Below are 24,584 nucleotides of genomic sequence, written 5' to 3'. Positions count from 1 at the left end.
AAGAGTCTCAACTGAAGAAAAAAAAACGCTGCCTGCCAAAACGCTCTCAAGCGCTCACAGCGAGGCGTTTTCAGCAGAGCGCCTAGCGTTTTCAGCTGGCTAAAAACGCTTTGTTGGACACACGGCCTAATAGCTATAGCAGGAGTAGCTAAACTAACTCACGAGTAAATCTAAAAGTAAATGATCAAGTACTCTCTACAGTTCTTTTTTAGTTACTAGAACTCACACAAGTGAACTATACTAAGCATTTGTCAGTACAACACACCATTTACTATATACTATTTTACAGTGTACATTCAGGAGCGGTGTTGCACTCCTGCTAAATAATACTGCAGTAAACCAGAATTAGACTTCCTGCCCCGGTTTGACAATGCCCAGAAAGAGCATTCATGACAGTCTATGTGGTTTGGTCATGTGACTTCATGTGTCAAACATCAGTTACCAGCACAAAACTCACATCCTAATAACTCATCCAACAACACAACACTTGTGTGGGACAGAGGGGAACGGGACAAGACAAACACACACGCTCTGACAGAACTTGGTGTTGCTGTGGGTGAATTATTAGGGCTAAATCTGTTTCTGCAACAGATGGTGTGCTGGAGAACCGGCCAGAGAGACTTTGGCCGGCTGGCAGTGTCGGTGTGACAGACAAGGACACAGAGAGAAAAAGAGAGAGAGAGAGAGAGAAAAAAAAAACGCATACAAAGAGAAACAAAAGAGGACCAAAAAAAGGCCAGACATCAGGTCAGCAAACAGAGAAAAACAATCACACTGACCTACAAAGTGAACACAGAAGGGAAAAGAAGAAAGTTTGCACCGTCATGAGAGAGATGAATCAATCCTGAGACCAACTTTATAGTGTGACGAGGAAGTTGCATAGTGTGTGTTTTTGTATACAGCTGAGTCCAAACCTTTGAGACCACATTGAAAACCTGGGACTCAAAATCGAATTTAACCCTGGAAATGAAAAAGCTCATTAAGCCAATGTGTGACTTTGATCATGTGACTCTTCGTACAAACGGTCATGTATTCATCCATTGAAGAACAAGATGCTCTTTGGGTCATTTCCAGATCATGCTTGATCACATGATCATCAGGTTTTACACAAACTTGAGGAGTTTATGCAGGTCCAGTGCTTCAGTTCAGTTCAATTTTTCACTCATATTCAAAAATAAAATTATTTGTAATTATGTTATATAAAATCAATTGGACATGGCCAAATTGTCCCCCCCCCCAATGTTATTTCACTCAGTATTATTCACCGCTCTGTTTGTTGTTGAGAAAAAGTTACATTTTTAGACTGCTCTTCCTAAAATCAATGTCAAAACGATGGCCAATCAGATCAAAGAAGGCGGGCTCAATATTCCCTGAAGATGAGTGTGAATTCCAACACAACATTTTTAGTTTTTACAGTGAAAGAGTGTGTGCGTGATAAGAAAAGTAGCCGAACATTTATTATTTGACAACTGTTTTAGAATGAATGTTTAACAACCCACAGTTACATACAGTGATGCAAACTACTCAGCTTTTTAGATGTCATTTTGCCATTTTGAATTGAAAATATGCTATCATTTATATCATGATCATTCATTCGTCCGATCACATTCAGTTAAAAAACGTGTTTTATATTTTTGACCTTTTAAGACACAGGAGTGAATGAGTGCATATTTTTTAAATAAAATTATATTTTCAAAGAGTTCAAATGGAATACTTAACAACTATATATAGGCTATAATTAGACCTAGAACTTGTTTAGAAATTAACATACTTATTCTTCTTTATTCCCTTAAATCCTTTATTTAACGTCTTAAATTGTAGAAATGCGGCATTACAGTCTGTAAAAAGGGTCCATAGGAGCACATTCACTAATGGTCTGACTTTTGGATCTTTAAGTGTGAGTGTGTGCTGACAAGTTTAATCCATCCATGTATAAGTGGTTACACCGACATTTCTGATCTTGACCTCCATCAAGCAGAATATGTCATCACTAACACTGTGTGAGAGTATGAGTGTGTGTACGTGCGAAGATCCGCAAGGCAAGACAACCTGTCTTCCCATCTGCTGCAGTTTCTGAAATCAAAGGTCACTTAGATCACATGACACAAAGCTCTTAACCAGCCATCTGATTTCAGTCAGCTTCTGACCCCAGATGACACTCCTCATATCAGAAAATAGAGTCCATATTTACCCACCCGTAATAACAGCAGAGGCCACAGAACGTAAATGCACGATGACCCGACACAAAAGAAACTGGGGTGAAATGCTCTGTGAACCACAACCCAAACTAGTACAATTCTGCCAGCCAGACGGTTGGTGGTTTGAGAAGAGATTTTTTTGATGAATGGCAGGTGGTTTCTAACCTTGTGTGCTGAGTCTATTTCATCCTCCAGGCTGTCGGCGGGGCTCTCAGCCATTAGGTTCACCCTGTCCTCCACTGTGTCATCAGGGCTGTGAAGAATCAGGCCAAGACCTTCATCTAGGATGTCCTCTAGGGGGAGCAATGGAGACAAACAGGGACTGGGTAAGCAACAAGACCTGGCCTGGGCTCTCCAATCCACTTACTGCAGGTCCACTTTTAAATGGTAACATATCTCTAATAGTACTCTAATAGTCTAATAGTACTGTTGATGTACAGTCAAATTCTAGTGCTGATTTTTATGATTGCAGAATGACAAACTAGAAATAAATGACAAAAGCAGAATAATGTCTCATCTAGTGCTTCCAAATGTAACCGATATATGTAAATATATGAAGAAAAATAAGACAGTGGTGATGAAGTTTACCCTGACTCTGGGAAAAGATGTCAGTGCAGAGGTCCTGCGCTCCGTCCGATCGGCGGGGAGGCAGCAGGCACAGCTGGTGTGGATCGGTAGCGGGCAGCGTGCTGACAGTCAGGGTGAGAGAGGGCAGAGAAAACGCAGCCTGCATGTCTGCCAGCTCCAAAGCGCTCGCCGGCTTACTGTTCAGTTTCAGGATCTCATCCCCTGCTCGCAGACCTGAACACACACAGCGTCGTACATCAAATTAAATCACGTTTGTAACCCCTCAAGATTTTATTACATCACTCAAACAACAAAAAATATTCATAAATTCCTCTTAAAACATTTAAACATACAGATGTACAAAACTCTATGCTGTCAGAGGTTAATAATTAATGCAAAAAGTTAATTATTCATATAACCTTGTTAAAAAAATAAGTACATCCTTACTATTCAAATGATTCAAAGTAGATTTGCAGTGTACAAAGGGGGAAAACAATGTCTGCTCCTCCCCCTTTCTTGATTATCAATTACCAACAAATCAGCTGCTCAATTAGCCTCCAATAGCTCAGTTAACACACTTTTTAGGCAGGACAGCCACTTTAATGATCACTGACGTCCACGCCCAGCCTCCAACTCTTGCAAGAGCTGAGTTTTCCCCTCTGATCCTGAGCTTTTATGAATGCTGTATGGATTTACACACATGCACGCATGCATGCGCACACTGCCTGAAGTGTGACCCAGTTTTACATGAAGCAAAATGTCAGCTGTAATAAAGATTTTCATTGGATGGCTCGGCTCTGCCCCAGGCGATAGAGTGATGATGAATGTTGGGGTGATGTCATCAACAAGTGCCCCCAGTGTCGTGCGTCCAAACCGTCCTGGTTTTGAGTATTACCTCCAGCAAATTTGTCTGTGCGTATTTCACACACACATGCACACACTTCATTCAGTTTGGAACTTAATGCACATGGTCCTAATGAGCCAATGCTTTGTTGGGGCATATTCTTCCAAAAATAAAAGGGAAAGGAAAAAAGGAAGAAAAAAAGGGAATTGCTTCCCACTCTAGACATTGTCCACTTCGGTTTGCATCCATCTGCCTTACCATTCCTCCAGACAAGCATTTTCTTGTACACTGCCAATTTTGCAAGGCCTACTGGGTAGAATTACTGACGTTACTGAACCAAAACCCTGCTCCTTTTTTTTTTAAACCAGCCTTACCTGGTTTGCTAGTCTAAAGCCCTATTCGGACAGTAATTGTTTGTCATGTGGATGTTTGGGAAAATAATTTTGCACCTCAGTGATAATTTTTGTGCGTTCAGATGACGATTTATTCACGGTGGAGGATAAAATTTTGTGATCCTAATAACCTTTATTAATAAGAAAATAATAGGAATAGTAAAATGTTTTTAACCTCTCTTACTGTACGACATGCGACCACCGATTAGGAGCCACGATTGCTATGATTGTTTCACAATGGCAATCTTTCATCTGGAACGGCCGAAAATCGTGCAGTGTGTCCCGGGCCTTAACATGCTAAGACCAGCATTAGGCTGGTTTAAATGGGTTTTTGTAGCAGGGAAAGTTAATGCAGGTTGTATACTGAGCATTCAGGTTTAATACTTGGGGGTTTAGCACAAATCCCTGACCCTTAGTATGAGCAATAATAATAGCGATGCTTATCTTCGCAAGCGGCATTAATTAAAATACTCTTCCGCTCGATAACTGGACTTACTGGAACAGAGAGTATCTGAATCCGTTCTGAAGGTTGCTCTTAATGAACACACTCGCTTGGCACAGATATCACTGGCAGTGCGTAATGGTTTTAATTTGCTCCTCTTGGTAATCCTGTGCTCATGTGAAAGCGTTTTAAATGATTTTCCTCCAGCCCAGTGGAGATTTGGGTCAGTCCTCCATATTCCCCTGCTAATTTCTCAGCAGTTTTACAAACTATTGCAGGTGAGGCATGTGCAGTGTGGAGGACGGCATAAGGTTTTGATTTGGACCTGGAACAGCTGCCAAATACAGGAAGTAAGATAATCTAGAAACTTTTTTTTATGATTAAGCATCCCATAAACAAAAGAGAAATCCATTGCCTGACTAGACTCTAATTTCTTTGAAGTAAATTCTTATTTTTAGCAATCACACGATGTGTTTCATTCTGTTGCATAATGACTGTTGTGGAAAGTTGTGAGGTGAAACTATTTTATACAATAATTATTATACAATTTAAAATATTGTATGTAACATATTATAATTATGTCAAGCTACAGTTTCAGAGTATCTTCCCTAACACTGTAAGTCTACAGTCTAATACTGTGTTGGTCCCTCTTTTTCTGCCAAAACAGCTCTGACGTGTCGAGGCATGGACTCCACTAGACCCCTGAAGGTGTGCTGTGGTATCTGGTGCCAAGATGATAGCAGCAGATCCTTTAAGTCCTGTAAATTGTGAGGTGAGCCATCCATGGATTGGACTTGTTTGTTCAGCACATCCCACAGATGCTCGACTGGTTTGAGATCTGGAGAATTTGGAGGCCAAGTTAACCCCTCAAACTCATTGTTGTGCTTCTCAAACCATTCCTGAACCATTTTAGCTTTGTGGCAGGGCACATTATCCTGCTGGAAGAGGCCACAGCCACCAGGGAGTACATGAAAGGGTGTACATGGTCTGCAACAATGCTTAGGTAGGTGGTGTGTCAAAGTAACATCCACATGGATGGTATGCCCCAAGTTTTTCCAGCAGAACATTGCTCAAAGCATCACACTGCCTCCGCCTGCTTGTCTTCTTCCCATAGTGCATCCTGGTGCCATGTGTTCCCCAGGTAAACGACACACACGCACCCGGCCATCCACGTGATGTAAAAGAAAACGTGATTCATCAGACCAGGCAACCTTCTTTCCTTGCTCTGTGGTCCAGTTTTGATGTTCACGTGCCACTGTTGATGCTTTCGGCTGTGGACAGGGGTCAGCATGGACACCCTGACTGGTCTGCAGATATGCAGCTTCGTACACAACAAACTGTGATGCACTGTGTATTCTGACACCTTTCTATCAAAACTAGTATTAACTTAAACAATTTGAGCTAAAGTAGCTTGTCTGTTTGATCAGACCACACAGGCCAGTCTTCGCTCCCCACGTTCATCAATGAGCCTTGGCCACCCATTACCCTTTCGCCGTATCATCGCTGTTCCTTCCTCTGATCACTTTTGATAGATACTGACCACTGCAGACCGGGAACATCCCACAAGAGCTGCAGTTTTGAAGATGCTCTGACCCAGTCGTCTAGCCATCACAATTTGGCCCTTGTCAAACTCACTCAAATCCTTACGCTTGCCCATTTTTCCTCCTTCTAACACATCAACTTCGAGGACAAAATGTTCACTTGTTGCCTAATATATCCCACCCACTAACAGGTGCCATGATGAAGAGATAATGAGTGTTATTCACTTCACCAGTCATAATGCTATGCCTGATGATTTGTGTATATGACTTGATATCTGATGAGTTACATCACACACCTTTGGCGAATGCCAGACCCCCGGCTTTCACATCAGTGATATGAAGCTGCTGGCCTCCATCCTCCTCTACTACCGCCACTGAGAAACCTGGAGTAGATGGAACGCAAAATAAATAACTGAAAGGGGAACAAACAACAGGAATAAAAACAGAAATAAACTATAAAAGAATGGTTACCGTATCCTATGGCACATGACTCATCTCTGTCAAACTGGATGACTTTGGTTGTCTTGGCACAAATTTCAATTTCTTTGTACAGCTGAACAAAGGGAAAAGAGTCATATTGATCATCCTGCACTCTTAGGATGTACAGTTCATTTACAGTATGACTGCAGAAAGAGCTCTACATCATGGAAAATGGCTTAGTCTGCTGAAATTCATGGCGTATTCACTAAATAAAACTCAGCCTATTCTCAAGAGAGCCTGAGACAAAACTGAGTCTTTGATCATTTCAGGGAGAATAAAAGTAGAAAGTCAAGTCTCCACAGAGATAAAGTGAAAAGATGAGAAGAGGCATGGAAAACACAAAGATTCTCTGTCATCTTAGAAGAACAACCATGAAAAAAAGAGCAAAGTAAATTAGCTTTTGAAGTTGTATAGTCATAGAAGAGGTGGTTTTCCCTAGACTCCACAAACACACACACACACAGCTACGGGGATAGAAGAACTATTCAGAGTGCATTATGCAGTACATGCATCTTCTACATAATTCATAACATATGCAGCAGCCTCTTCTCAGCGCTGCCAGAAAGTTTAGTCTCACTTTAACCTACATCACAGTCAGAACTTTAAAACTTTATAATATCTGCAGCACATTGCAGAGCCCGTCACAAGTTTAATAAATTCACCCCACGCTGTGTCTGTGACCGCTAAGCGTTCTTAACTGTCCAGGACACGCTGTGACTGCTGACAGGCTCTTTTCGTGGGACTCACCAGGTCACAGAGGTCCTCCTCGGGCTTGGGCACATACGATTGCAACCGATTGTCGACGAGGAACTTCAACCGTATATAGTGCTTGGAAAGATCCAGTCTGTGAACCTGTGAAGTGAAAAAAGTAAACTTGTTAGTTTAAGTAGTTGCATTCCGTTAGAAATTATGCATTGTGTTTATGGAGCAGTGGCTGCACGGATTGCGCATTAATGATCCCTTATATGGCGGCTCACTGTGGGCTGTATGATCACTCAGCAGGAAAGATGGGGGATGGATAACATGGCTCAAGCCCTCAAGAGACATCTGAGGTTATGAGCCTCATTCAGACCCCTGTGCCCTTCATATAGAAGTACTGAACTCAATAACCTCATCAAAAAAAGATCTCTTTGTCTCAATGGTCCAGACAGGACATACATTTGCAGTTGTTTATCAGTTCATAACATACTCTCATAGTCAAAGATTTAAGTTTGAGAAAAAACAGGAAATAATACATTTTATTTATAAAGCACTTTACATGTTAAAGAAAATCTGAAAGTGCTACAAAGGGAGAAAAAAATTGTTAGAGCAATTAAGAATTAAGTTAAAATCAACACAAAAATGTAAACACAAAGCATTTTTATAATATTATATTTAGTGCTGTCAAATCGCATTACCAAGAAAAGACTTTGTTTGCATAATATATGTGTGTGTACTGTGCATAATTATTATGCATATATATATATATATATATATATATATATATATATATATATATATATATATATATATATATATATATATATATATATATATATATATATATATAAATATATACAGTATATATACACACAATACAATATACGTGCAAATGTTTCTTAAATATATACATAAATATGTGTGTATTTTTCTACATAACAATTATACACACTACACACACACACACACACATATGTTATGTAGACACAAACTTTTATTTTGGATGCAATTAATCTATTTGACAGCACTAATTCAATTATATTATATCATTATGCAAATATATTTGACTACAGAATGCTGCAATTGACCAATTAGAATAAAGTAATCCCGAGAGCTGCATAAAAAGAAAGATTAACAAATGAGGAAGTCTAAATAAATATTAAAAACCTATTTACATTCAGAAATAAAAGTCAGCATTTAATCTGTGATGTTACTTACGACCATCTTAAAATGCTTACAAAAAATTGTCCATGACAGAGGACGTTAACTTTATGTTCACCATTGTGAATTTATTCATATTTAATTTCAGGGCTTGACAGAAAACCATTTCTGGGATTTAGTGCAGCCACTTTCCTCCATCGCAGGATGATTTATTTATAATTCTTTATGTTTGCTACAGAATAGCTAAAGAGATGCCTGTAGATGACTAATAAATTTACTGGACAGAGTAACTGTAAAGTGATTGCTTCACTGGCATTCATGTTTGAGTGTTATCTACACAAATGCTTGAGGACATATTTATGAGAACTGTGGATAAGAGCATTCTAGAACACTCTGTGGTGGCAGGGGCTGAGAACGGACAAGTAAAAGAGGCAGAGAGCTACAACAGCAGGATGATAACAGGAAGATAACCGCAAGAAGAACTAATCCACTGACACTTCAGCAGTTTGCCTTGGGAAATGGAAAGTTCTAGCACTTTCTTAACAGCGCCAGCATCAAAGGAGGGTTGGCAAAGTTTTGTGTTTTCAGGAAACGTGTTACATGAGATGTTAGCCATGGATAAATCAAAAGATTACTCTGCTTTGATGATACTGAAATGTGTTTTATGTATTAAATGTCCTCTTCATTGTTGCAGATGGGCTGTAAGATGATAGCATGGTGAAACTGTGATCTTGTTTGTGAAAGAAACAAATGGCACATCTGACATGACTGCAGCTAACATGTGCTAACACCTCATGCAGGATGGCAAACAACCACCAGTCAATAGGCTCTCGGTTTTTTTTTTAGATCATAGATTAAACCTTCAATGACCTAAACTAACTTTGGGGAAAAAATATTTGAAGTGTAATTTTATTGTTTAGTTTGCCTCGCGTCAATTAGAAAACACGGATGTGCGGCTATACGATATACATATATATCCGAGACCATGATCGGGAGGTAATGTCCGATTCCGATCGAGTCTGAAATCGGATCGGGACATTCCTAGTTAAAATAGGTAAGATGAGGACATGGCATCCATTTACCTGCCTCTGGGAACTTCCGTTTGACAGGATTCAGGTTAATCTATTTGATTTGAAAAGTTTTGTTTGCGAGTACGATGACATTTACCCTGCACAGTGCCTCCAGGGCCTCCATGGCCGTCTCCCCCGGTTGTATGATAGCCAACACAGGTCGATCGTCAGGTAAAGACACCCAGGATGGCGTGAGGTAGTCGGGTACCCAAACTTCACTGTCTGACTTGTGTTGGGGGAGGCTTTTCACCGAACCCTCTTGGTCCTTCTGCTAAAACAAAAACAGAATGTATTTATTTCAGAGCAAAGAAATGTAGAGACAAACTTTTTTTATTATTGTTAATGTTTTTTTAATGCAAACCAAGCTGACTAGCTTGGCAAGCCAGACCCACATTAAGATGTAGGGTCTGAGAACACACCATTGGTAGGGCACAATCCGAGGGGTGGGATAAATGGTTGTCTTTCAAATTCCCTGCACGCAATAGGATAGCGCTACAACCGACCAGAGCGCTATGAGTGGTGAGACAACAATCACATGGATCCGAATCATGAATCAATACGCTGATTCATAACCGTTCAAAACATTGTTTTGAAATCGGCCCATCACTATATAAGTCGTTATTTTGTTTCTTTGCTCCCAAAAACTATTCTCATTGCTTCATAAAATGATTGTAGAGCTACTGTAGTGAGATGGGCTTTGTAACGACGTCTTTAGTGCCTTTATGGGTCTTGAGAGAGGAAATGACTTTGGTGTAAATGAAGGCCTGTCTGAGCCATCGGATTTCAACAAAAATATCTTCATTTGTGTTCCGAAGATGAACGGAGATCTTAAAGGGATACTTCACCGCTTTTTCATATTAAACTATGTTATTCCCTTAACTAAAACGAGTTGATACATACCTCTCTCTTCTCAGTGCGTGCACTTAATCTCTCTGACGGGCAGTGACGATCTGATAGCATTTAGCTTAGCCCACTAAGCCCAGTTCATTCACTATGGAACCAAACAGAGATCAAGTTAGAAGTACCAAACACCTCCACGTTTCCCCTATTTAAATACAGTTACACGAATAGTTAAACGATCAAGTATGGTGACAAAATAAAACGTGGTACTTCTCTAATCGGATTAAAAAGGAGAACTATAATGTATGGCGGATTAGCACTTCTGAGAGTACTTCGGCTCGGCGCAGTAAAAAGTCCCGGCCGAAACATCTTTCCTCACACCTCCCCCTCACTCTCTCATTTCTGTCAATAGGGAGATGTGAGGGAAGATGTTTCGGCCGGGACTTTTTACTGCGCCGAGCCGAAGTACTCTCAGAAGTGCTAATCCGCCATACATTATATTTCTCCTTTTTAATCCAATTAGAAACGCGCCACATTTTATTTTGTCACCATACTTGATCGTTCAACTATTTGTGTAACTGTATTTAAATAGGAGAAACGTGGAGGTGTTTGGTACTTCTAACTTGATCTCTGTTTGGTTCCATAGTGAATGAACTGGGCTTAGTGGGCTAAGCTAAATGCTATCAGATCGTCACTGCCCGTCAGAGAGATTAAGTGCACGCACTGAGAAGAGAGAGGTATGTATCAACTCGTTTTAGTTAAGGGAATAACATAGTTTAATATGAAAAAGCGGTGAAGTAACCCTTTAATGGTGACGAACGACATTAGGGTAAGTAATTAATGACAGAATATTCATTTTTGGGTGAACTAACCCTTTAAAGAACGCAACATACATGTCTCGCGGACATCCTGTAGAATTGAGATGACAGAGAAATCAGAGAACTCAGATGACGACTTTGAGACTCCTGAAGTGTTGTCAGAAAGTGTGCCATAAGCATCAGACATTCAGTCCATGGGCGTGACATCTGAGGTTACTTTCAAGGAAAAATCTGTGATGAGGATGGCTTTTTTCTTTCTACTGATAATTTGTGTTCAGTAACACCAGAAAGGTGCATTAGGAAAGTAAACAGGATCAATTTCATGTTGATAAATACTAAAATACATTAGAAAGGGGTTTTCTACAAGACGATACCACAAAACCTCTAAATGCAGATTTACCGATGTGTCTGTTTTCAGGTTACATTATTTGCACAAATCGACCTTATCACACTTAAGCAGGGCTGTCTGGATCGATGCAGCAGACAATGTGATGATATCTAATCTGATACTAATTAACTTGGCACCCAAGCACAGCAATGTGCAAGGCAAGCCCAGTGCAATACTCAGCGCCTCTGTCTGACAACGGCGCTGCTAGACGTCTGGTGGGTGATCGATGAACTGACATGTGCCGGCTGGGATGTGCATTGTGGGTCTTTTGGGGGCTCTTGGGTCTGTCAGTGGGTCTGGCCTGCTGTCAGTGACGGCATGCTGCCTGGCTCAGATAGCTTATCCCACACTATCGGGTGACAGACTAGCACCCTCCCCTTCCCCTCAACAATCTGCCCGCAGAGTAGCTGCGATGGTGGTCCCCCATCATGGAGAGACAGCAAGCCCACACATGGTGAAGGAGAGTGGGAAATGGGTCAGAGGGACTTAAACACACTCACATACTGGCAGACACATGCAGACAATACATTAAACACTCCAACATTCTGTCACTCATTCAACTCACACACACGCACTCCCCTCCCAAAGCACCCGCCATCTGCCTCCTCTCCTGGCTGTTAATGGACGTGCCGGGTGGGAGAGGAGTCTGGGCCTCCCGCCGCTTCTCTCCGAGGCCCTACAGCCCAGCTTGGGTGTCTTAACTCTCTCTAGCTCTTTCCAGTTCCCATTGGGAGACGCACACAGCATTAATATCTCTGCATTTGACAGCATTCTCTTTGACAGTTTTAATTATGTAAAGCATGCTGAGAATTTTTAGTGTCCTCCTCACCAATGTCTTCTTTCCAGTGTCCTCAAACATGTGCTCAAGATTCCTCTTAACCGACTCTTCTCCGTCTACGAACACCTTAGATTAAGACAAAACAACTAGTTTAGATTTCAATTTAGAGTATTTCCGGGCAAAATATCATATTTCCAGGGATGATGAGATCATGAACCTTCAGTTGGGTCTCATCATAAATGTGAGGTATTTTAATGCACTTATACCGCACTTATAAAAACGTACACTTGCAAATTGTAGGCTAAATAAACAGCGGTACGTTCTATTGAACACATGTAAAATGTGTCATAAACAGACTGCAGCAGATGTCTAGCAGATGTGAACCTGGTTAATGCTGGGTCTGCCTTTGGTTTTCTTTTTTGAGGTAGTGTCCAGACCCCATAGAGAGGAGAAACGGCTCTTTCGTTTACTGGAGGAACGAGACAGTGCTTGGGTACGTCTCCGAATTCCCCCATCCGTCCTCGCTGCCACCTGTGCAACACAAACACGCATACAGAAAGGCAATAAATATCCAAAAGAGTATCAAGCACATGTGATAGTGGTTTTAAAACCATTTGGCATTTGTTACTATGAAGGAAACCTTTAAAGGTGCAGTGTGTCAATTTTAGCGGCATCCAGTGGTGAGGTTGCAAATTTGCAATCAAACACCGCTCACCCCTCCCTTTCGGAGCACATAGAGAAGCTACGGTGGCCGACACAGGACAAAGGTATCGTTGTCTGATACATCAGAGAATAGCTAGTGCTCTAGAGAGCAGTTTGTCCGTTTAGGGCAGGCCTGCAGTACCCCTCTCAGAAACTGAAGCTTTTGCGCCTCGATCGCCCCCCGGTGACCGGTCCCAGTATAGTCGCCCCTCTGTGTTATCTAATGGACGCGAGGCAAACTAAACAATAAAATTACACCTCAAATATTTTTCTATGGTTTAGGGCTACTGTAGAAATGTGGCGGCGCAAAATGCCGATTTCACAGTAAGGGTATGTAGATAGAAATGGCTCATTCTAAGGTAATAAACATAATGGTTCATCATTTAAGGTCGTTATACACCACTGAAAACATAGATATGTATATAATATTGCATTTTTGTCAATATATCCTCATTAATATTACACACTGCACCTTTAAAGGGGTAGATCACCCCCTTTTTTTGTTTTCGTGACTAGTACTTTAAATGTTTCACCAATCCCATGATTAGTGAGATCTAGAATTAGTATCAAACATTTAAGAAACACATACAAGATAATAATATCTCTTAAGGGCCATTCACACCAGGAATAATAACTATAAGTATGAAGTTTTAATAATCAGTCTAATTCTACAAGAATAACAGAGTAAACAACACAATTATGACACAGAGGACAATATTGGTGGAATCACCTTCAGAATGTTTTTTTCCCCCTCAGAGTCAGAATTCACCCGACATTACAGAGCTTGAGTATTTAAAGCCCCAAACAACATAACCGCCATGCTTATAATAAACAGAACATTAACGTCTGTTAGTGTGGATGCTAATATGGTTAACGCTATAGTAATTGTTCTTGGTGTGAACAGGCCTTTAATCTGCCTAGAGGTTTTAGTATTCATTGGTTACAAACAGCCTCAGTGACACTGTGAGAAAATATCAGGAAAGAGAGGGGGGGAAGCATCACTTTGCCTTTAGGTTTCAAATAAAGATCAGTGATGGGAATAAATCTGACACCATGACTCATTTCAGAAGTAGTACACACATAAACTGCCATGGTGTAGAGATGTCCTGTAGGGCTGCAACGATTCATCGAGTAACTCGAGTTAATCGAATCAAAAAAATCCTCGAGGCAAAATCATCTGCCTCGATGCTTCGCTTAGTCCATTTAACTACACACAGATATTGCAGAAAGACATTTTTTGTGTAAGGACTCGGAGTATGAGCGGATTGCGGTTATATCCGCGGTTCAGGTGCATAAACATCCCAAACATTGCAGGTGGATGAGAGAAATCGTTAATATGTTGATTTTAATAAAGACGCGGAACTCTCATATCACGCTAAAACGCAATGAATGCGTGTCGTTCTTTAGCTTTCGTTTTCAGCTCATGTCGAGATCAAAGACCGCAATGCGAGAGAGAGAGAGAGAGCGGGCATCAGCACTGGTAATATCATTTAATATCGCTGTTTTTAAATGAAGACAACTGTGTGTTGAGCTTCAGGATGCGACGCTGAACATTTAAGTTTCATTTGCGGCAGTTCACGCGTCAGCTGAGGAGATATGAGCGACTCCAAACACATGAACTCGATGGAGTTTGCAGCTTTGCACATGGATCACCGTCATTGTGATGTGTGTGAAATCTTTAATGAGACTTTATATATCCTACTTGATAATATCTAAAAATGCACCATTAGATGTTCTCAATACTAGGCGCATTAAACATCAGAAGCTGCACGCACGTGTGTGTGTGTGTGTGTGTGTGTGTGTGATGAGCACTAGCGCTCGTGCTTTCAGAGCTCAGAGCTGCGTGCTTTCATTGATTTGTGTAATTTAAATATCACACTTTAATCATATTTATAGCTACTAACTTAAAACAAGCTGTGTTACAATGATGAATGATTAGCTCAAAAGATCAGCATGTGTGATGTACTTTAACTGAATTAAACATATCTCGCGTTTGATCACGTTCTAGCGGTTATTCCTCCGTGTGATGTATAGGTTGTCGACCCTGGTTTATGTAAATGTAATTTTGCCAAATAAGTTTTTTTGTTTTGTTAAGCAGCCTACTTCAGTGTAGCTAATATGTGACGATAGCATCGCGCTTAACACGGAGGATTTGAAGTTGTGACCCCCGGGTGCTGGTGGATGGTTTGTTTCTAACAGCTGATTCGGTGACGGTAGAGCTGATCCGCACATCTCTTCTTCCAAGTTAACCTGTCCAATATGTTTTGCTTCAGTAAAGGAGTAAATAAGACAGTACATGCTTATGTCATGCCTGAGCTGAAGCTGATACATGAAAGTTAAGTTGCACAACATAAATACAATGTTTAGTTATTTATATTATTCATAGAATATTTATAGAATATTAGAATATTTATATTATATAGAATGTATAGAATATTTATATTATTTATATTGGCATTATTGTTATTTATATTACTACTATTTAGATTTATTGGTTGTAGGTTTAGTTTTAGATTGAACCATGTTTACCTTTTTAAAGTAATTTGAAATAGATTTGTATTTAATATAATATGGCAATTGTATGCATTAAAATTGTTTAGTTTCACAGTTATTAATGTATGCAATTTCAGCAATAAAACTAAATTTTTCTAAAAAGAAAACAAATTAGATGTTAATTTTAAGATACCAGTCTTATTGTCTCTTATTGCTCTTTAATAAAGAAAAAGTAATTATTATCCGATTAATCGATTAATCGATCGATTAAGTGGTAGATTAATCGATTACAAAAAGAATCGATAGCTGCAGCCCTAATGTCCTGTTCACACACCCATACACGAAACCACACTGACATTTCTAGGATAATAAAAGTAAGTGCTGCAGCAGCCATAAATGATTTCCTCAGTAATCAGACCATATGGAGGATTTCCCATAAACCTAAAACCTTGGTAGTTTAGGTGACATCTGCAGTACAGTGTCTAAAGACAAAACCCTATGGCTTGTTCTGTTTTAGAAGAGAGAAGAAACAAGAAAGGAAATTGTATAAAGGCATTTAAGGTTACGGCAGTGGTTAGAGATGATGCTTTTAATAGGGAAAATTGAGTGCCAATGATAAAAACTTTTCTGTGAAATTTGGTTTCATTTTCTAGGAAGTTACGCAATTAAATGGGAGTTGCTTTTCTTCGCCACATTGTGACTCTTGTGAGGTGAGGCGGTCGCCCAGCCGCATGTTACGCCATTCTGTGCGTTCTCTGCTGAACCACAGGAATGACAAAAACATGATGATGACAGCATGTTTTGTTAAGCAGTTTCTGTTAGAACTTAGGCCAAGAACAGGCTGGCAGGCAGCTCGGAGCTCACTGGGCTCTTGCGGAGTGGATTAAAATGAAGTGGATGTTAACTAAACATGTGTGAATGAGAAGAGGATGTGTGAGAAACAGAGAGAATAATGCAACTGATACCGAGTGTGTTTTGGTGTTTTGAGTGTGGAAGTTTATATACACTGTATATGTGTGTGTATTTCATACCAGGGCATGAAAGGATGATACTGAAAAAATGCCAAGACGACCCATGGACAGTTTGGTGGGGCGGGAAGCAACAGCAAGTAGGCGTTTTGGATTTGGAAGCTCGCCGCCCTGCAGGCTGGACAGGTAACAGCGATACCGAAACAAGTCCATATGAAACTGCTCCAAATTCTGCTCCCAGAGGAATATCTGAAGAAAAGGAAAGAAAGATTTAAGTTTTTCTACTTTGATAGTACTTCAAAATGCTCTGCACTTTCTATTTTCTGCATTCGCACACTGATGAGTGCCCTTAAGCTGCTGACTATTAGAGTGTGGGCAGTGTTTGTAATAGGGTTTTGTTTACTGGGGGAGGATGCTGGGATAAAACATTAGTCAGCAGGCCTCCTCTAAGCCAGCATGACCTGAGTCTATTCACAGACCACGGAGGAGTATGCCCACCTCCAAACCAACAGACAAGAACATCACACACACAATCAAGTGAATAGATACGCAGTTACACACTCATGTTTTATGTAAGTACAGTCAAATCACATGTCAGTCCAAGATCCACATAAAAAACACACATGCTTGCACAAATATACAGTAGCATCACAAAAACAGCACATTTTTGTGGGCTAGCTGTAAAAGTAAACCAAAATTGAAGCATAACTTCAGTAGAGTGTGTGAGTAGGTGAAGGTTATTAGGTTATTGCCTGGTTTTACGTAAAATGCATGTTTGAGCTGTTTTAACTGCTCATCTAAAAATGTACACCAGTCATTTATTTTTTAAGGCACTTTTAAAAAAGCTACTTAAATGTCCTTATTTAACTACGACATACTTAGGGCTCCGGACTAACATTTGAGAGCAGTGGCGCCAATAAACAATCATTTTATTGTTAAATTAAATGTATGATAAATTTTCCTCCAGTGCCACCAAATCAGGTGCTGACGTCACCATCTGTTAGAACTTAGTCTACGCAAGAGGAAAATGTATCATACATTTAATACAAAAATGACCATTGTTTTGCTAATTTTTTGTTGATAAGTGCAGTTCCTAATAATATTACCTGGTTGTTTATTGGAAATTTAACAGTGAATCACTGAGCTTATGCAGATAAAATTAACTTTTATTAACAACCCAAATCAAAATTGTTATCCATGATCCATAATTGACTTCTTACTTTTTTCCCTATATATTAGGAAAGGGTAGTGGAAATGGCTAATAAGTCAAATAAATGCTCCTTTACTGCCAACTACTGGTTATAGTGGTAATATCATCTTTTTTTAAATGAAAATCTTGTTTCCTACAAAGTGTTAGTTTTCCTACACCTTTAAACTTCTACAAATCCTCACATTAAAAATAAATCACATTAAAATCGGATAATTCTTAGAGCTTTAGTAATGGAAAAAGTGTGAAGCACTTGAAAGCCATTGCAAAGTGCTTAAATTTCACTCTCAAAAGGTCGTACTGAGATAAATAATGTAAAAAAAAAAAATAATAATAATTTTTTGTCTACTTCTGCCACAATACCATGTGGTGTTACTATATTAAATCCATGGTGAATGTTGGTGATTTGTGTACTGAAACCCCTGAACTTTGTTCAACGAGTAGCGCGGTTCCGTTCTGCCGTTGATTTGCCGCTTGATGTTCCTCATATGTAACAGAAATGGCAGCTTTAACAGTTGGGTGCGACCTCTAACAAAATGTAGTCGCACCAACAGGAAAAAAGGTTGCAGTCTGGAGCCCTGCTACGTCTGGCTTTATCCAAGCCTTGTCTGTGGAACCAGGGGTAACTTTCTTAAAGGGTTACTTCAGCAATTAACATATGGCTTTGTTTCAGAAGAAACGCTCGAGTATATTCGAATGATTGTGCCTTCAACCCGCATATGTGTTTGAAAATATCTCTTTGTCCAACCTCTGGCAACTGGTACTCAACAGTCCCAAAACCTAATCCTAGAGATGCCACTAACTCTCCGATGACACACAGTTGTAAAAGCATCAGAAAAGAAGAAATGCGTGTATGTGGCCTGAGCATACCTGCTCCAGGATAGTCTTCCTCTTCTTCCCATCGGTGACAGCAGAGAGCTGCATTTCACCCATCTTCTTCATTTTCTCATCCATGTCGATCTTCTGTTCAAGCTTCTTGATCTCAGAGCGCAGCAATCGTACCGTGTCCTCGCGGTGGTGCTGACGGGCGACGACCGCAGCACAGGCTGAGTGGATGGCGGTTATCCAGTTTTCCAGCTCTGTTTGACCTGATGTCTAAAATGAAGTAGATCAGATCATTACATCCTCACTATAGGATGCCCACTGGCATACTGGCAACAATAGGACAAAACTTAAGGTACAGCATCTAAAAATTGACAGTATCTAAAACTATCGACATAATACCTTTTTATCTCCATAGCAACGCCAAGATACTTTCAGCACTTAAAAAATTATAAATTATAAACCAAATGACATTCACATAGATTTGACTGTCAAGCCTGACTACATAACCTGGTATGTCACCTGGAATGTCACCTGGTAAGCAGGATGCTGTCACAGAATAAAATGCCACTGAGACACACAGAAATGTAAAAATGTCATTCAGCAGTTTTGAATTAAACAGTGGACCATGAGTATTGAAGTGGGACAATTCTATATCAACTGGACACAGGTTGTCATAAATGTATGGACCTCACCAAGGGCTTCAAATGCTGCCCTGAATAATTCAAGATTTTAAGAGTAACTGGAATCACATTAATGAAATGAATTAATAATGCTTCTTACCTGGAAGAGAAAGGCGTCTCCCAGTCCATTGCTCAGACAAAACACAAAATCTTTCTTGGGATGTTCTGGTACAGCCTGGACAATGCTGTTCTCCACCCAGACTGCATGTTTGTGAATGCTGTTGTGGTCAATCCCTGAACGGCCATCCGTTTCGTAGAAAAACAAAGTGCATCCTGGGAGAATAAGGTGAGAAGGAAGATCAGAAAATATGTAACTGATAATTTAATACAAGTTTCAGGATTTGATTAATCTACAACAATAAACAAATTCATATTTTTCATGAAGCACAACTGGAGTAATTATTAGCGCACCACAATTTCATAAGAAGATGAACAGCTGTCTAAAGGATAATTATATTTGAAGCATATGGGACGAGCTGCATTATATTTAAAGAGGTGGTTGCATGCAATTTCACTTTTTTAACTTTAGTTAGTGTGTAATGTTGCTGCTTGAGCATAAGCAGTATCTGCAAAGTTACAGCGCTGAAAGATCAATGCAAACGGAGATATTGTCTTTTAAAGTTATGGCAGTTTAATGGCCGGTTTGGACAACAACAAGCTTCTTTCCGGGTTGGTGACGTCATTTACCCTTGCTATTAACATAAACACTGCCCCAGATAAGACTTCTGCCCGTAATGGTAAGGGGCGTTGTGTTTCCGGCAACCTGTGCTTGGCACTTCAGCCAATAAAAATACATGAAACTACATTTGGCCATCTAACTAATCTAAGATCATTGCGTTTTTCGGAGAAAAAGGCTTCATAGAAGCAGGAAGCAAACGAGCCGTTTTAAGGACAGTGGAGACAGCGGTGTGGAATAAAGGTCAAATATAAAAAAAATACGGCAGTTAAAAAAAAAAGAAGAAGTATTAAGACATGTTATACTGCGTACCATAAACACAACCAAGCCTAGAATAAAAACATTGAATCATCCCCTTAGGTGGCAGAAGGTTTGTAGAAAAACAAAAAAAGGTTCTGACCTGTAACGTCTCTTGACTCAATTCCACCGAGCGGTACGGTTTAGTAAAGTTCAGTATAGTACACAATTTTGCCATTTCCATTGTCAGAAGTTGTGAATGGTACCCTAATTCCGAACCATACAGAACCACTTTTTTTGGCACCCTTTCATTGGGGTACCTAGCGCGGTAGTCTGGTACTAAAGGGTGGAAGCTAGACATACTGCAGAACGTTGATTGGTTGACAGAGAATCGTTACTTGTGCATGCTTTTTTGGCTGTGTTTTTCCTTGCAGTCTGTAGCCTTGGCTCAAACAAACATTGTCTTCTTGTGACAACAGCGACATGCAGAGAAGCAAGAACAAGATCTGCTGTATGTCGTCAATTGTTGTTTACTTTGTCGCTTTCTTCTTTGCATGAGAACTTTGCCTATCATAAGGGTTCTGTTGGCAGGGGGAAACGCAAGCCGAATCAGGGTTTACGGTCCCGAATTGTACTGTACTGTACTGAACCGTACCGCATCGCTCTGTGGAAACGGGCCAGTAGATACTATTTTATCTTCCTTTCAGATTAAATGTTGCTGAACGAAATGGCCCTGAGCATGAAATTAGATTGTAAATAAATAGTCATGGCAAAGGTACAAACATCAAACGCCAGAATCAAAAGCTCAGAGTTAGAAATTAAAAGTAGTTGGTGTAATAAGCCTGATGTGAAATATGAATGATTAACATTGTGCGACAGAAACCCAGTGAAATGCGCTCTGTCTGTATATTGCACATTTGATCAAATGTAGGAGGACATCCAGGTATACAATGCACAGCATACACACAATATACTGCAGAAATAAGAGAAATATGCTCTTCCAAGCATAGCTTGTATCTCACCTTTGAGTGAAACCCAGTACTGCTTCCACTTCCTTTTTGCTGCTGGCTCCACCCTCTTATTCTTTTTGTGCACCAGGAAGTTCTTTACAGCCAGTATGCCGGCTTTCCGCACAGTGCCCTGCACCGTGCTAAGCAGAATGTCAGAGGGGTAAACGGAGCTCAGCGTTCCACTGCTCCTTTCATCGCTGGCAGCTGAACTGGCCTCCTCAAGGCATTCCCGCGTCTGTTTGGAGTTCAAGTCCAGCTCGTGACGGAAGTTCTCGTACACGCCTTGATCTCCACCCGGTTGACGTTCACGGTCTCCTCCACCTCCGCTGCTACTGCCACTGTCGCTTCCCGCGAAGATGCTTCCGCTAGCAGTGGAGTAGACGGAGAAGGACGCAGACATGGCCTTGCAACGCCGCGAGGAGTGCTCGACTTCAGCTGCACCACCGTCAATACCACTGTCTCCATACTCACTGCCGTCACCAGCAGAAATATCCTTCACACAAACACAACAGGTAATTGCAGATAAAATATGACACTCCCTCTACAGTGACAGCACTTCATATGGGACATCATACAAACAAGAAATCCTTCTCATAATCTCACCCCAAATAATAGTTTGACATTTCAAAAAACTAACTTCCATAGAGCTGCTAAACAGCTCTTCTTTCTTTCCTCTTTTGACAGACACAAAAGAAGAGACTAATCTGTTCTTGTTCTCAACTTGTTTACCTGTGCATGAAAGAGGAACAGAAAGAGGAAGACATTCTAAGGTGCAGCTTCCCTTTGCCAACACAGAAACTTAGATTATGGGAAATATCATGTTTAAAAAACACTAGTGTCCAAAGTAGCTGACAAAAGCTGGAACATGTCTCAGATAAAGTTGTGTTTGAAGTATCCCCTGAGACCTTTCAAAACGGGAAGCTCTTTGACAAGCAAAGACAGTTCAGATCACATCAAATATGCACAAACATGAAAGTCAAAATCAGAATTTGGTTTAAAAGATCCTGGGGTGTTTTTATCTTTCATATTTTAGTAGACCTAATAGTTCAGCTAAAGGCCCACTGAAGTGCCTTGAAACACGCCGCGTTATTCAATGTGTTGACGTAATTTCCCCTGAACCAGCTCCAGCTGTTAGCAGCCCCTCCCCTTTTATGAAACAGCCAATAGCGTTACGTTAATATACAGTTTGAGTAGAGCCTTTCTGATTGGTAAAGCCAGTGTTTCTAACTGTTTATGATCATAATCTTGTTAACCCCTAACAGTTTTCAAACTATGATATGATCCGGGCTACACTCTCGTGTCTGTAGACCAGAGCCGTTGGTGTGTGTGTGTGTGTGTGTGTGTGTGTGTGTGTGTGCGCTGCTGCAGTGCATGAAACTACCGTGAAAACACCTAATTCGCCTCAACTGAAAGCATATTTACTCTGAATCGTTTCCTATCACATATATAGTGTGCTATGTGCCTTTCACCATGCAGAAATGAGTAAATATGTGAACAACTGACCGATTTCAGCTGCAGCTTCAGCAGTGTAGGGGTCGGGCTTTACATTCTAGAGAGCATTTTGATTGGACAGAAGATTTGATGAGAAGATGATGTCATCAAAATCTTTAATTCGTTTTAACGGAAGTGAGACTGTAAAGGGGGTCGCACACCGGACGCGGAGCTCGGCGGCGCGCCGCGCAGCGTCTCAGGTATCGCACACCGGACACGCACATTTTAAAAGGATTTTAAAAGGCTACGTTTATTATACATTTCCCCAAAATATGTTTAGACTTTATTCAAGCTGTTGAACTCAGAATGTAAAACAAATGTGTCTTGTAGCAAAGGGTGAAATCAGTATACCATAATGATAATATGCTTTTAATATAAAGCCTTGAAATGGCGCTCTGTGGCGCGGCAGGATTCAGAACAACTTCCTGAGTCGCCGCGGACAGGCGCCGAATGCCGCCACCGGTGTGCGTACACTCATTGAAAACAATGTGTTCGAATTTTAAAGACGTGGCGCGCCGCCGAGCTCCGCGTCCGGTGTGCGACCCCCTTTAGGTTTGAATGCTTATATCTCCTAAATGCAAATTTTGTCATTGTTTTGGAACACGGCTTATTCATAAAGGCTAACATAGGCATACTAAAAGCTAAAAAACTTACATTTTGACTTCAGTGGGGCCTTTAAAAGAGAATTCCATAAGCTCTTTATCCAGCTGTTGGGTCACGCACTTTAGCAACTAGTTTCTAAATAAATGTTCACCGTTATTTGGCAGGCTTGAAAGTAGGCAAAGTGCACATGATTCATAACAATCTTTATTTTGGGAGGATGTGAAAACCATTTGTCAGAGGGATAACTTACATGTGTTGTTTGTGCACGCCGTCCCTGCATACGTGAACAGATGGTAGCCTGATGATTGGACCGTCCTTCCGACAGGCAGTGTGAACGACGACAAGGAAGAGTGTATGCTCCATAACCGTTCCCTTCCTCCTCCAAGATTTCGCCATTCATTCCGCCTCCCTCAGTCCTCTCGGGATTGTGACCATTATAGAGATGGTGGGAGCCATGAGGTAGCCTCTGTGTGCAAAGTTCATCTAAAGAGTTGGCTCTCTCTCCTGAGTGAGACTCGAGAGTCCGCGGGCTGGAGGTGCGACGCCGCCCTCCACAGTTGGCAAAGCCTTTGTCCTCATCCTCATTTGTCCCTATAATCTCCTCTGTGCTTGTCAGATGCTCTTGGCTTAGATCTGACAGGGAGAACTCCATGGAGTCCTCTCTCCACATGTCTGCAGATTTGGAGCGCTTCTTCTTGAAGCTGCCACCTTCCCGAGGACCATCTCTGGTCCTCTGAAGGTATGTGTCCTCACCTGCGAAGAGTCCATCATCACAACCGTCTGCCACCACCGTGTCCATCTCAACTCCGTCTTCAGAGCCAGGCGTGATGGTGGGATCCGCCATGTTGTCGTGGAAGGACATCGGCCGCAAGTTCATGGCCATCCGATCCACCCAAATGGTTCCCCCATAGCCCTCCAAAGCATCTGTTTCATTGAAGGGTTCCAGGCCATTTTCACTTACAGACTGGGGGATGGAAGGGGTGCTGCTAGATTTTGTGCTGGTCTCAGAGTTGCGGTGTTCAGCCTTGCTGGATGAGGCGTGACGTGATCGGCGAGACTGCTTGTTGGAGATGCGAAGTGATCGGGTCATGTGCTTTCGTGAGAGGTGGCCCTGCCTCTCGCTGTAGTAGGTGTGGCCTCCATTTTGGCTCTCCACATTTCCCATGGTTTAATGTCTGAGAAAGACACAACACGGGTTATATATAAGACATGTCGCTACCAACTAATGAAGTGAAGACCCATCACACATTAGCAAGATGTCTGTATATGGATGTGTGACATTTCAAAGATAGATATGCAGGTTTGTGTGGCTCTACCACTGACAACTGACTAGCAAACACCACATTCTTCTTAAAATTCGATCTAGAGACCATAAAAGAGTCACCAAAGCAGCACAGATCCAACTCTTATGTAAGGCGGTAAGTACTGTGCAGAAAGAGAAAGCAACAGAATGAAAAAGGTTGTACCTACAGAA

General features: G+C 41.0%; 1 protein-coding gene across 7 annotated transcripts in view; it reads right to left on the bottom strand.

The window, feature by feature from the left end:
- Positions 1-24,584, bottom strand: part of tiam1a (TIAM Rac1 associated GEF 1a) — an 86,877-nt gene that overhangs the window by 18,415 nt on the left and 43,878 nt on the right. For 6 of the 7 annotated variants that reach the window (XM_067433853.1, XM_067433854.1, XM_067433851.1 and 3 more), the window contains 13 exons: positions 23,361-24,285; positions 21,029-21,509; positions 19,194-19,366; positions 18,459-18,683; positions 16,445-16,630; positions 12,603-12,749; positions 12,270-12,344; positions 9,492-9,665; positions 7,212-7,316; positions 6,456-6,537; positions 6,281-6,367; positions 2,787-2,999; positions 2,364-2,491 (listed from right to left, as the gene is read on the bottom strand). In XM_067433853.1, coding sequence (XP_067289954.1) covers positions 2,364-2,491; positions 2,787-2,999; positions 6,281-6,367; positions 6,456-6,537; positions 7,212-7,316; positions 9,492-9,665; positions 12,270-12,344; positions 12,603-12,749; positions 16,445-16,630; positions 18,459-18,683; positions 19,194-19,366; positions 21,029-21,509; positions 23,361-24,275 — 2,991 coding nt within the window. In that variant the 5' untranslated portion in view covers positions 24,276-24,285. The remainder of the gene's footprint in view (positions 1-2,363; positions 2,492-2,786; positions 3,000-6,280; positions 6,368-6,455; positions 6,538-7,211; positions 7,317-9,491; positions 9,666-12,269; positions 12,345-12,602; positions 12,750-16,444; positions 16,631-18,458; positions 18,684-19,193; positions 19,367-21,028; positions 21,510-23,360; positions 24,286-24,584) is intronic. The other variant, XM_067433857.1, reaches the window with a different exon arrangement.

The sequence above is a fragment of the Pseudorasbora parva genome, chromosome 23 (genome assembly GCF_024679245.1).
Source record: "Pseudorasbora parva isolate DD20220531a chromosome 23, ASM2467924v1, whole genome shotgun sequence".
Lineage (NCBI taxonomy): Eukaryota > Metazoa > Chordata > Actinopteri > Cypriniformes > Gobionidae > Pseudorasbora > Pseudorasbora parva.
Note: the sequence above shows the minus strand (reverse complement) of the source record. Positions and strands in the feature narration are given on the sequence as shown.